We start from the raw sequence: 14,752 nt of genomic DNA, 5'->3' as shown, positions 1-14,752 counted from the left end.
CTATGTGAAGTTCCTGATCTGAATATCATTTTATTCCTTTTCATTTATACTGGCATTTTTAAAGGCTGTCAGTGCCAAGGAAATAAAGAGATATTGACATGACAGGAGTTCATGGCTTAAACACCCTGGTCATTGTAGTACTGCCTGGAATGATTCCTAGGCTCCTTTGAACTCATGCTTGCTATAACTACACCCATTCCAGAAAAATAAAAGTTCAACTTTTGTCTTTTTAGAAAGGGAAGGATTCGGAGCAGTTTAAGGGCATGTCTGCAGTTACCAGAAGGAAAGAATAATGTTTAGTTTAAAACAAAGTCACAAAATTAAGTATAAAGTTCACTGCTGACCACTTAAATTCTAGTATTCTTATCTGGTCATCACATAAACTGTGTTTCAGTATACAACCAGTAATGTTTGTGTCTAGTATATGACAGATTTGCCTGACAGTTAACCACATTACTTATCTGTTTAAGACAAGTTGATGTTTATGTTTGTGTAAGAAAAAAATATCTTTAATGATAAAAATATTGCACAAAACCAGGAAGCTACAGAAACAGTCAACTGCACAGACTAAGTCAGGATATTCCATTGCCTTAATGGTTACTACTTACTGAAATCTAGGCTTCCTGGATTTACAGATTAATTCTTTAGGTCTGCCTCAACCTAAAGTGGAACAAGTTGAGGTGGAAGTACGAAATAAGCCCAAACACAAATAAACTTATATATGCTTAATTACATTACCCTTAGCATGATGACTCCACTCCTCTGGACTGGGCTCTGCACAAGTCCCCTCTACTCCAAGACCTCCTCGGGAAATCTACTGAGACTGTGGCAGCTGGCACGAAGCTGCCATTCCCACAGCAGTGATGGCACCCCATAATGATACTGCTGTAAAAATGCTGTCACTTTCTAACCCCATAGCAGTTTTGAAACTGCTGATAGTAATTTGTCAGCCTGAACAAAAGATTCCACTGGTCCAGTCACCAAAAGCTGAACAAAACAGTGAACACTGGCTTTGACTTCATCTTCCACAGAGTCTGCTCCTGCTTCAGGGCCAGTCTCCACTTGGGGTGAAATTTCCAAGTAATTTAATAGAAATTCCACAGATTTACAGTCATTATAGAAGATACTTTTGATTCATTTCCACCATGTAAATCACTGCCCAACTACTATGCTTAAACTGGTGACTTCTGGCCTTAAGAGAGAAAGAGGGATCAGTCTCTGATTTCTTGCTGGTTCTTCTCTGGTTGATTTTGTTTGGTTACTTTCAACAGCTGCTCTCCTGAAACATTCTGTCTATATGTGTATTAAATATTGCTACCCTCTGTAGGAACTTTGCTACAACTTTTAGGATGAGGAGATAGGAAGATAATTGGGTGCATTCAGCAGAGGTTTAGACATGCCCTTAAACTGTGACAAGTTGCTCTGTCGAGAGCTGCTGGTATTGATCAGAGAGGTAAGCTTCTTTCAGAGTTTGCTGCATAGCACTGACTTGCAGTTTCAAGGGAATCATCACTCTGGGCTGGTCTGCAGAATGCTGTACTGATCTCCACACATACCCTGAAATACACCTGCTGTTCTCATGAGCACCTGATCAGGAAGCCAAGCACTACCATAAAAGCACACACAGAAAAAGCAAAGAGCATAAATAAATCCAGAGAGGTACTCACCTTGAGGAAGCTGCATAACCCCAGTGCTTATACCTGAGATAATGTCTCCTAGTAAGTATTCCTTCACTGGGTAACGGGGAAGCCATTTTAAAATTGGTAAGAAACTGTAAAGATGAGACTTGGCTTTCTTAGAAGAACAACTGAAAATACCAAGCATAAAGAAAGAGTTAGACACTAGCAGTGGACAAATGGGTCAAAAAAATTGTCTTTTATCCTTATGCAGGGAAACAGGTCCATTAAAGGCAGGCTCATACCCCTGATGACAGTAATTTCTAGACAAAGCTTAAGCACAAACAGCTATGACTCCAGTTAATTTAGTCCTCTACCACATGTTGGTTGCTGTTCACAAACCTTATGGAACTGAAGAGAATGACAGTCCTGTGAGGCTGGAGATCAGTGGGAAGTGAAACCATTCAAGCCCATGCACAATTGAGCAGTCACACAACACTTTTTAGTGAAATCATTCCTAGCAACAATCCACTGAGGATACCTTGCTCGCTTTCTGATAGCGGCTTTCACTCAAAGTACTCTGCAATGCTTTTTCCTTTATTTACTATTTGTGTGCTTTATACTTTTTTTTTTTTACTTTTTCAATTATAACACTTTATATTATTATGCCTCTTTTTTTTTCAAACTATTATCTTACTAATGCTTGTTACTATCACTAGTACTGATAGGCTAACTTTAAGACTATTTGAGAACATAACCCTTCTTTACCCTGAAAAGAAAGGCACTGAAGCCAGGAACACCGATCCTTGCATCTCTTAGCAGATAACCTTTTGAAACCCTGACTCATGACAACTGAAGAGAGCCAGGAAGTATCTCTATCCAGTAATGCCATGCATCATACTCCCATGCATCATACTCTGACTGTAGTGTGGTAAGAAAGTTTAACCTTAGGTAAAAATATAACACTGGGATCATATAAATTATTTTCTCTGTAGGGGAACTGCAAGAGGACTGCAGAGGTTTGTTAACATTTCTGAATGCTTATGGGATTAAAATGCATAGTGAGGAAGCTTACTGCTACAAGTGAGAGAAGAAATAGTCATCCACACTTCTTCTTGTGACTCAATCTGCTTAAATGTGAAGTCACAGCTCAGGAGGATTTTGACGCACATAGTTTTATTTAGGACAGATAAGTTTTTTGAGGTGAAATTACATAGTATTACCATTAGAATGGTCATTTCATCGACCAAAACAAATCATGTGAACAGGAATATTTTACAGACAAGCAGTCAAGCTGAAATCATTTGTTATCTTGCAGAACAAGGTTCTAGAAAGAAATCAACTCCGCAAATGAATCACAGATAAATGTAAAGCTAATGAGAACTTAGCAAGAGTAAGTTTCTCTTCACTGTCCTCAGAGCAAGAGTTGCATCGTTAAAAACATTTTCTGTCTATCCAGATGATACTTAGATGCCAAGGCAGTTAATTAAAAGCTACAGAATGCCTCTACTAAGTCCTTATTAGACTACTAATTCAGATTTCTACACAGCTTTCATACATCTCTGTTCTTCTTCCATGAAAGGCTCATGTGAAGCACAGATTTGGCTGTGTTTCCATGTAAAAAGAACAGATATTCTTCTGCGTCTTATGAATTCATGTCACATGATTTGACTAATACTTCACATTCCTATGCTTCATATTTTTCCTTTGCACTTTGATGAAGACAGTTCAACTAATTATCCAACATTTTGTAACACGGTTCTATATTAACATATAGAAACACATATACAACTTCATCACCGTCTTGCTGAATAATCAAAGTAGAACTAGTGTTTTTACCTTTTAGATTTCTTTGAAGAGCTATGTGCATAAATCAATTAAGAATTAAGAGGATTTCTAACCAATAAAATAAAGATAGGACAAAAAACCCTACCGACAAGAATGTGCAATCTTCTGCCTCAAAGTCTGAGGTGTTCTTTCTCGTCTGTGCAGCTGTCCTTGCAAGAGCTCTTGGTTATATATTGGTCTCTCCACACAATACTTCTGGGTTTGCTCAAGACATGCTTCATGCTCTTGAGCATGTTCCATAGTTGATCTCATGGAGCAGGAGCCAAGGAAAAACAGTTCCACAGTCTCTACTGAAAAACCTGGTTGCAGACAAAATAAGTTTAGTTACTTTTTTAACCTCGGATTTGGCATTTCCTTTCAAAGACTGTATTTTGACAAGCTGGAGACAAGAACTGTGAATGCAGTTTAAAGGCACTAATTAGATAGTCTAACAGCAGTAAGTAAATAAACCACACTCACAATCTTTACTATATGGAAGCCAATAATTTACACTTCTCTTAGGTAAAGAAAGCTCTTGCATTAATTACTCTGTCAATAATTGCAGAAACAAAATGGGTAGGTTATATTCATGCTTATCTGGATTTTCCCCTCCCCAGTTTTTAAAGAAAATCTCAATGTCCAAGGGTGATTACTTTATTGCTGAGTTACTTCCTGCTTACTCACAAACAGTCACGTTCATCCCCAAAAGACAGAACTCCAATTTTAACACTGAGAAAGTCACTTCTTTCTTCCAGACAGCCAGTTGCTTCATCCATCCATCCATCCATCCATCCATCCATCCATCCATCCGCTTTCTCCTCCCTTTCAGAGGCTTCTTTTTCCAGACAGCATCTCAAGGACACACAACTCACTACTTCCAAAAAGTTTTTCTTTCAATGGATGTGCCACTTACTGCTATTCTCAGTCCTGCGCCTACTAAAACAGGAGTCAGGAGATTTACACATTTTTAAAACTAGCCAGAAGGTTTGTAAACACGCATTAGTCTGTCTGATTCAGTGCCATAAACATCTTAACATGTTTAGGAGATACTCTGTTAATTCCTTTGCCCCGTGTTGGCTGCTTCTAGAAATATGGAACAAGAAACATAACTTCAAATTATGAGCAAAATGACAGGACTGCTATATCGTTAAGCAGAGATGCTGGCTAGTGCTACATTTGATGACAGAACGTGAGTGCAATGGGAAACAGAGCCACAATTGTGAACAGGTCCCTTGGGCTCAAGTCCAGCAAGTCACTTAAGCATGTGTTTGCCTTCAACCAAGGGAGCTAACCCAGAGGTGTTTAGTTTTTAGCTGTTCATCAATACTTTCCCAGAAAAGGGTTATCACACTGAAATTAAACAAATGGCTACCTAAACATTCAAAGCTAACGGCAATTGGTCCAACGTTCTGATTCAGCAAATACAGTCTGCCCGGCAGCAAAATACCAATATTGCTACTTAAGCCTTCAGTCTGAAGAAGGTGGTGGAATTTTCCACGCAGGGCTTGCTGTTCTCTGTCTCCTAGGACAGACACTGCCTAGCATAACTTCAGTTCTCATTATTTCATAAGCAACATTTCCCTACATAGTCAGTCACAAAAGGATATTTTTACCGAAATTACAATTTTTTTATTTACACCACATTCAAGCCTTACTTCAGCTTTATCATGTGAAATAGGATATCTAAAACTTATAAGAACAGTATCATATCAAGGGTACTATCAGAGCTTGTTACCATTGTACTCCTGGAACACATCTAAAGCTTCTTTTGCATCTTTCCATAGTTTCAATTAATTGAGAAGCCTAAATGACATTTTGTGAACTGTTTTATTGTGTTATTGTTTAGTAAATTCTAACTCTCAGCATTACAATTTTTCCCTCTACCTGCAGAATTTCATCCAGTCAACATTAGAATAGGATTGTTCCACCAGCAATTTCCATCTGGGTAGCCCTCTGTATTTCTTCTCATCTTCATATTATCACATTGCGTATTTGCAGCATCTTATTTCCTATTTACAGCAATGACATCCATACTAAGATGTATGTTTGGCCACTAACATCTGTAGCACTTTTTTTCCATGTCAATGTATACCCACCCACAAATACCACTTCCTACTTCACATCTTGCCCTGTCAGACAGTGACATCCCATGACTCCTAGTGTATTAACTTCTGCCCAGTGAAACTGAAACTTTAACCACCCTAGTGTCTGCTGGAAAGGCAACCCAGCAGGGCACAAGCAATCCAGGAACCTTCTGAGGTGATGACAGCTTCCTGCCATAGGTGATGGAGAAGCTGACAAAGAGACATGCTCTGCCAGACCTGATACTTATAAACAAGGAAAAACTGGTCAGGAATATGAAGCCTGGGGGGAGCCTTGGCTGCAGTGACCATGAGATGGTGGAGTTCAGGATCCTGAGAGAAACAAGATATATAGCAGGCTTACAACCCTAGATTTCAGGAGAGCAGACTTTGGCCTGTTCAGATACCTGCTTAGAAGTATCCCATGGGATATGGTCCTGAAGGATGCAGGAGAGCTGGCCAGTTTTCAAGGATGAAAAGAATGGTCCATCCTGTGTAACAGGAATTCAAGCAAGAGCGGTAGGATGCCTGCGTAGATGAACAAAGAGCTCCTGACAAAACTCATACATGAAAAAGAAGCGTATGAGAGGTGGCAGCTGGACAGATGATGCAGGAAGAATGTAGAGACACTTCAAGCATTCAGGGATAGGGTTATGAAAGCCAAAGTCCAGCTAGAGTTGAATCTGGAGAAGGACATGAATGGTAACAAGAAGGGCTTCTATAGGTATATCAGCAGCAAGATGAATACTATAGAAAACATGGGCCCTCTACTGAAAAGGTGACAAAGGACATGGTGGAAGATGAACTTTGCCAGTCTTTACTGTTAAGATCAGCCTTCAGCAATCCCAGCCCCTGAGGCCAGTGGGAAAGTGTGGAACAAGGAAAACTGCAATCAATGCAAAAGGATCAGGTAAGGGAACATTTAAAACAGATTGGATGTACACAAGTCCATGGAACCTGAAAGGTCACACCCATGAATGCTGAGGGAGCTGGCCAGTGTCATTGCAAGGTCATTCTCGATTATCTTTGAAATGTTATGACCACTGGGGAGCTTCCTAACAACTGGAAGAAAGCCAATGTCATTCCCACTTTCAAGACAGGCAAGAAGGATCTAGGGAATTACAGGCTGGTCAGCCTCACCTCAGTCTCTAGAAAGGTGATGGAACAAGTAACCCTGGAAATAATTTTCAAACATGTTAAGGACAAGAAGCTGATTGAGAATAGTCAGCATGGATTTATAAAGGAAAAAAATCATGCCTCATTAACTTGACAGCCTTTTATGATAAGATGACTGGTTTGGTGGAAAAAGAAACATCAGTGATATTCTTTATCTTGTATTTTTCAAGCCTTTGTCTCCCATAGCATCCTCAAAGACAATGTGATGAAAGAAAGGTTAGGTCAACAGATAGTGAGGTGGACAGAGAACCGCTGAACTGTCAGGCTCAAAGGGCTGTGATTAGCAGCACAAAATCCAGCTGGAGGTCAGTCACTACTGGAGTACCCCAGATGTTGATACCCTGGGCCAATATAATTTAATATATTAATTAATGACCCTGATGATAGGACAGAGTGCACTTTCAGCAAGCTTGCAGATGATACAAAACTGAAGAGAGTGGCTGATGCACCAGATGGTTACACTGTCATTCAGAAGTACCTTGACAAGCTGGAGATAAAAGTAGACAGGGACCTCATGAAGTTCAACACGGGGAAACACAAAGTCCTACACTTGGAAGAAATAGCCCCATGCAACAAATAAACACTGGGGATCAATCACCTGGAAAACAGCTATGCAGAAAAAGGACAAAAAATATGAATATAAGTGAGCAACATGTCCTTCTAGCAAAGAAGGCCAGCAGCATCCTAGGCTGTGTTACGCAGGGTATAGCCAGCAGGCTGGGGGCTGTGGTTCTTCCCCTCTCCTCAGCACTTGAGGCACATGTGGAGTGCTGGGTCCAGTTCTGGACTCCCCAGCGCAAGAAAGACATGGGCATCCTAGAAAGGATCTAGCAAAAGGGCCACAAAGATGATTAAGAGATTGGAGCACCTGATGTATGAGGAGTGGCCAAGAAAGCTGGGATTGTTCAGCCTGGAGAGAGGAGGAGGGGTGGAGAAATCGTATCAATGGATATAAATACCTGATGTGGCAGGGAGTAAATAGGCAATGGGCACAAACTGAAATACAATAAATTATGTTCAAACATAAGGAAAAAAAATTACTACAAGCATGATCAAACACTGGAACAGAGGTTGTGGAGTTTCCATCCTTGGAGATACTCATAACCTGACTGGACATGGTTTTGGGCAACCTGATCTACGTGACCCTGCTTGAGCAAGGGGGTTGTACTCTATCATCTCTAGAGGTCCCTTCAAACCTCAACAATTCTGTGATTCCATAATAGTCCCTTATGTCATTATTCACACCAACATATCTTTACCAGTAATTAATTGGCGTATTCTGGCAACATCAGCCTCATTTACAAATTAAGAAGCAAATTTAATCAGTCTTAAACAGAAAACCCACTCAAACAAATCAGAAGAACTACAGCTGCATGCAAAAGGCAAAAAACAAATCAGTTCAGAGTCCTGGTTTTGGCCAAACTGTTCCAATAAAATGAGAATATAATATCAAAACACTTCTATCGGAGATTTTAAAAACATGCACCCCTTTTATCCTCCTCCTAAAGACAGAGCAACACAAAACAGCCCCGTGCTAACTCCAAACAATTCAGGTCCTGATCAGGACACATACTTTTCACATACAAGTTGGTTAAGCTTCAAGTAGATTGGTTAATATTTGGAACAGCCACACAAGTTTTTAATGTAAATCTGGGTGTGGAGAGGTCTTAAGATCTTCAGTTCCTTTTTCATTTCTGTACACATGCCCAGACTCTTCCAGGTACTGTGAGAATATACAGAACAACAGAAGTTCAGTCCTCCCTCGGTTTGTCATGGTGAAAAAAATGACACAGATGTATTTCACTAACTGAACAGGGCTCAACTCTACATCAGTTATCCTGATGATGGCAAGTGTTAGTCTGAAATACTACCAGAGGTCACAACTCAAGTCTCACCATCACTCAATCTGAAGGTTTTTAAACTGTAGATTGAGCATTTCTGATTCTGTTTGAACAAGGAAGTTATACTGCACTGAATCATGAGAACCATCTAACACAAAAGGAAACCTGAGGGAGGATACAATAGGATTCTGTGTTTAGCTATGGTTCACAGTGGATACCAGAACACAGAGAACAAATCATGTGCCATTAAAGGAGGTACTAAATCTACCCCAAAACTATAGTTGGCTGTATAATTTTCTATATTCCATGTCATGTCACCAAATTAATCTTAACAGCCCTACACAACGATGTTCTCTGATGATCATTTTGAATACTAAGCTGTAGATAATACAATAAAGACAGAAGTCTTTAATATCATCTACCTCCTTTGCAAAAGCACACACGGAACAAGGATTGAGCTATTTGTATATACAACAGATAATATGCATTGTCCACAGAGTAGCAAAATAGCAGCATTTGGTGACTGGTTGAAGTGTCTCTCCAAGTGTTTGCTGCACAGCAGCATGACAAACTACCACCAGAGATATCCAAGGCTTGGAAATTCAGCCTTGCGCTTCACACCCAGCATGCTCAAGGGCAAAAGCAGGTACTGTCATTTTCATAAAGACAAAAATTACTGCTATGATTTCTGAAAACTGCCAGACCTTTATCCAAAGGAAGAGAAAAGCAATCTCTGGGCATCTGAGTCTTAATTAATAGCAGAATACTGCTCTTGGACAACCTTTGAACTTCATGGCAAGAATAAAATTAAAAAACTGTAAGAAACACTGCCATTAATCTTATCAGCCAGATAAGAATTGAGCTGAAGTAGTTAAAAGCTGTATGCAAAAGACTTAGGAGTTGGCAATTCTTTATCTGACTGATAAAGGCTTGTCTTAAGTCTTTACTACTATTATCAAATTGAAGGTGTTAAAGAAAAAAAAAAAAAAGTAAAGCAAACATCAAGTTCTAACACTATCACTAGTAATTAAGTACTTTCTCTTCCCAGTCTCAGACAATAAAGGAGGGCTGTTAAGCCATCTACACCAATTCTTGTAGAAGACAATAATTTTTGATCCAGTCCACATGAATTAGAATGCAGCCATAAAATTTATCAGGACCATGATTTGGCTGCTGTTCTTTAGATTCAAAATATGACGGTGGGGAGGAAACAAACATAAAAAAAAAAAAAAAAAAAGCTGAGACAACAAGAATAGTGTACCATGTGGCTATTGCAGCTTTAATAGGCTTATAATTAAAAATGGGGCACTTTTGTTCCTAACCTTGTGTATCTAACCTGAACGTATCTGAACTACCTAATGCAACAGGTGGGAGTCAGTGGCAGATCAACTGACTTGACTGTTTTAAAAGAGCGAAAACCTTTCTTCTGGGAACAAAGCACAGAGTTGCTTTAAATAGAGAAAAAGCACAGGTGGACAATACTAGCACAGCGTTACGGTAGAAAAATACATCTGTACTGAGGAATGCCAAATTTGATTATGAGCTGCAAAGTCTATCAAGTATTTTGTACCTTTAAGCTTACAAATACAGGTGACTGCCATCAGCCAAAGGGCTGGTGGAAATACTGCCACTCTGTAAAATATGTTTTCCCAAATGGGCACTGAAAAGCAGAGTTACTGCAAGGTCTGTTCCTACTGTCTGAAAATGATAGACACAAAAAATGAGGCAATTTTAGGAAGCACATGTTCTCTCATTTCTTTCTTTCCTCTCTGGCCTCATTCCCCAATGCCCTATGTCCTTCCACTTATCACCTTGAGTGATATGTATAAAACTAGACCAAGCCGGAATAGAAGTTTTTTTAAAAACAAGCACAAAGGTGTAAGATGACTGGGTGGGGTCATAAGGAATGCATTCTCCTAGTTTTCTTGGACTGTGCTTATCATCCTCATTCTTCCCCCCCTACTCCCATTTAACCCACTATCAAATAGATGGTTTAGACCTGTAGCCTTCATGTAAAGCCTCACAAATTTAGAAATAACTTGTGAAACAAACAGAATTTTCCTTGCGTAGGTCCTAAGCTAAGAAATGCACTCCAGGAGTGAACCTTTGTGGAAAAAAAAAAAAAAAAAAAAAAAAAAAATCAGGACCTTGAATTCCTATACATCTTTTAGGCAGGCAAAATTTCCCCTCTATTCCACATAGAAAGGCAAGATGGCTACATAACCTGTGTTGGGTTGTGCGATAAAAGCTGCTCCACACATCCACAGAGTTACTCAGAGGGACAATGGCAGGACAGAGAGCCTGGATAATATCCTGCTGGGCTACTCCCAGGACCATCACAGGAGCCATCAGTCCATTAAGGGCTCATCTCCACCAGTCCAAAGCAGCATAGGGTCAGCTATGGGACCACGGGAGTCCCTGCCAGCTCTGGGTGTGAGAGCATCTGCATACCTCTAAGAGTGAAAGTACAGCAGGGACAGCTATTGGGACCTGGGAAGTCCTGGACAGCTACATGTATGTGCATGTCTATACCAGCAACTGGAGTGGGGCTGCAGCCTTGAGGGCTCATATGCCCAGCTGCCAGCAACTGGGGAGGCTTGGATGCAGGAACTAGCCACTGGGTAGACTGAGTGGCTGAACCAGTTGCTGGAGGAATCCGCTTTGTACATACGTGTGTGTATGTCTATATCTCTACATGTATATACAGCCTCATTACTAGACCTCTTAGGTCAGAGAGGGGAGAAGGATGAGGCTGTGTTGCCTGTCTAATCTGTGCAAATTGCCATGTACATATGGAAATATGTTGTGTATTCTCTGTGTGTATGCCTGCTGGGAGTACATCTTCAGCCTTGATACTGGTTGGACCTCGGGATATGGAGCAGCAGCAGCCTTGCCTTCTTAGGCTGTTGGATTCAGTGGAATACATTTTCCTCTAATAAACTGATCTTATCCACTGAAAAGAGCATAATAACAACATGTGAGGCACAGAGATTCTTGTCTCAGAAAATGGTAACAAATTAGGCCTATATATAAAAAAATATTATGTAACTGATAAGAGGTACTTTATATTTCATGTTCCTTGACAAAAAATATTTTAGCCTCTAAAGATTTATTCCATGGACTAATAAATTCATTAGTATCTTAATGGTATCTCTTATCAACCAGCAATCTTGTTTGTTTTCAACAAGAGAATGTTTTGGGAACCTGTTATGATGATTGAGCTGTTTAATCAATTCCCCATAAAGCAAACACCTGGAGCACTTTGAGCAGCAGAACACTGGTCTCCTTCCCTCTCAGATATAGATAAGAGATGGCTTCTGTTTTCAGTGTAAACACGTTGATGACCATGAGAACCCATGGAAATATGATCATTCTTGTTCCTGCCTTTTATGGCTTTAGTGACCTTGGGTCTGAATCTGCCATCCTCATCCCTTTTGAAATCCAAAAGCAGTAGCTAGTGATAGTGGAATCAGATGAGTTAATCAGAATGCTACCATGGCCAATGACCCCTTTGTCATGCTTAAGCCATCTGATAAGGATGTACACCCCCTCAGAGACAAGTAATCATTAGCTAGCTTCATTTTTCTAGAGGCAATCCGCTGCCAAAAAATGTTGGAGCAGTCTTCATCATAAAGCTCCAGTTGATGACCAAAGGAGAGAACATAAATCAAGATCATGCATATGCACCAAGCTAACTCAGAATAATTTCTTAATTCATGTGACCTCAGTGCACCAGTGACCTCCAACAGCTGGTTCATCTCTTCTGGCAAAGTGAAACAAGCAGACATCAAACAAGTGTCTGTGCGGAAGGGAGAAGTTACATGATACACCTCCTTCAGCAGAGAAGCCACCAAGAGTCCTCCCCCTCCTTATCTGCTTCATCAACCATGTTTACACACATCACTAGCCTCTGAAGTGCTGCATCAAGCTAAAAATAAACAAAACAAAGCAGAAGGTTGTTATTTATAATCAGAATCATTTCAGTCATCATGTTTACAGTGCAAACCTCTCAAGTCACAGAGGAAGCTGGAGGACAGTAAAACTGCATGGTCACAGGAATAAATGACTGGGGGGGGGGGGGGGGGGGGGGAGAAGGAGAGGTTTAGGATGGGATTATAAATTTATATTCCAGTTTCACGGCTGAAAACAAGGCACCAAGTAAATACCTTACTTAACTAACACAAGGTTTTGAAATGTCTCCTCTACAAGGCCCTCTTCCTAACACTTTCTGAAAGGATTTGCCCCTCTGCAGAATGGGCTACAGCCATTGCCATGACTGAAGAAATTCCTGAAGAACTTGTTTCTGACAAAGCCAAAGAACCTCAGCATAGGGCAGGCACTCTCTGGGAAAGTAGTAATGATAAATAGTTATCTAAGATGCAACTCTCTTCCTGCTAGTTTTGAGAAGTTCAACTTCTCTATCCACGTTAGGATCTGCATTTGGAATAAATATTTCATTCTTAGCACTACTTTATAACATGTTTTCTGTGCGTATCTTTTGTGCACTGGGTATCAAACCAAATCCTACATGAGCAGTAAGTTGGATGTGATTGTGACAGATCCTGTTCCCAATTATGCAACTGCTGCTTGGTTAAGATTATATTATCCAAGTGATAGCGTTTTCCTGTCTCCTATGTACTTAAGGGCGTTGCTTCATGTTCTGAAGGTGACTGCCAACTAGTGGGAATGACTTTCCTCAATATCTTGATGCCAAAGCTACATATAAAGGCCATGAGTGCACAAACACTGGCTAATGCTACTTTTCCTTGAAATATTTAAAATTCATAGTAAGCAAAATGAACATGTAGAGAAGTTTCTCTGATAAGTACTTCAAAGCAACCCCCCCACTTTATTTGCATACTCACCTTATCGCTTTGCATTTCTTCTGTGGCTCATGACAGAGCTCACATTTTAATGTGAAGAGCCCTGTGTCTGTTCTTAACTACACAAGTAAAAAGACTAACCTTCAAGCTAAAGAAATGACTCCACAATCCCAAACAGAACAATCAAACAAGATGGACAACATACAGAAATTGCAGTAAAACAGGATGCCGTAAGGAAGGAACTGGAAGAGCAACAAGGGTGTCTGGGCTGAGGATCATCAAATGAAATGAAGAAAGGTTCACGGAGTAATTTTCTGGTGACGACTTCTTGTAAGAACATTCCCTCAGAAACACATATGCAAAAGAAACAAATGTCACCCAGAAGGGAAAAAAAAATAAAATCAGACTCACTACATCTGTAGTAAGTTAAAGACTCAGGCCATCTGTTCAGCTATGTAGACACAAATACAGCACCATCTATAGCACTGCAATGCCATAGTGAAAAAAATATCATAGCATTGGTTTAAATGCAAAACTGGCAAAGAAATCAAACCAGAAATACATAATCCAGAACTGAAAACAAGAAAAGTGGTATAGAGCAAAAATTCAAATTGAACAATGAAATGGACCAGAGACAGAAGATACAGTAAACCTTGAAAGAAATAGAGAGGACTTAGAAAACAGTGTTAAGTCAAAGCTGTGTAGCTATCACACTATCCTAGTAAAGCACGAGATGCAGGGTTAAATCACAACATGCTCAAGTGGTAATTGAACTCAGGCCTAGCTTTGTCTGGGAAATGACTAACTATGTTATGCCATAAAATTATGACAGCAAAAGCAAAACTTCAGTATTTAGAGAAGATATTACAGATGCCTGTATCTATGAAAGATCTGTGGTTTTGTTCCTGACATGACTCTTCAGACATGCCTCTTCAGACACGCCTGAGCTCAGCAGAGCTCCATGAGAACAGGAACAGGCAGCTGCCTGTGGGCACCTCTGAGTAGCAATCCAAGTTTTTTCCTGAATGGTATATGGAGTTTTAAATTCTGCTCCATGAAAATCAGGTGCCCAAAACTGAAGTTTTGTAATGTCTAATCAGCTCAATCCTTAATTTGGTCTGGCCCTACCAGACTGAACTCCAACAAGGATGTTTCCAATGACAGACACTGCAATCTTTGATTTGGATTGGAAAATCTGTCTATGCTTTAGTTATGAGAGATTTTCTGCTAAATTCTCCAAAGTCCCAGCCCTGTCTCAGAACCCAATTTCCATAAAATAAATGAAAATGAACAGTTTGACCTTAGCTCTAGCCCAGTCTGAGTGTCAGAATCTCAGGTTTTCAATTAAAAGGTTAAAATCTATTAATTAGTGAATAAAAAACCCCAAA

General features: G+C 40.0%; 1 protein-coding gene across 2 annotated transcripts in view; it reads right to left on the bottom strand.

Moving 5' to 3' along the window:
* The window catches only part of SLC26A5 (solute carrier family 26 member 5), a 39,502-nt gene that overhangs the window by 20,427 nt on the left and 4,323 nt on the right, over positions 1-14,752 (bottom strand). For both annotated transcript variants that reach the window (XM_074903372.1, XM_074903371.1), the window contains exons 2-3: positions 3,550-3,763; positions 1,668-1,807 (exon numbers count right to left, since the gene is read on the bottom strand). In XM_074903372.1, coding sequence (XP_074759473.1) covers positions 1,668-1,807; positions 3,550-3,716 — 307 coding nt within the window. In that variant the 5' untranslated portion in view covers positions 3,717-3,763. The remainder of the gene's footprint in view (positions 1-1,667; positions 1,808-3,549; positions 3,764-14,752) is intronic.

Source organism: Athene noctua, chromosome 3 (assembly GCF_965140245.1).
Source record: "Athene noctua chromosome 3, bAthNoc1.hap1.1, whole genome shotgun sequence".
NCBI lineage: Eukaryota > Metazoa > Chordata > Aves > Strigiformes > Strigidae > Athene > Athene noctua.
Note: the sequence above shows the minus strand (reverse complement) of the source record. Positions and strands in the feature narration are given on the sequence as shown.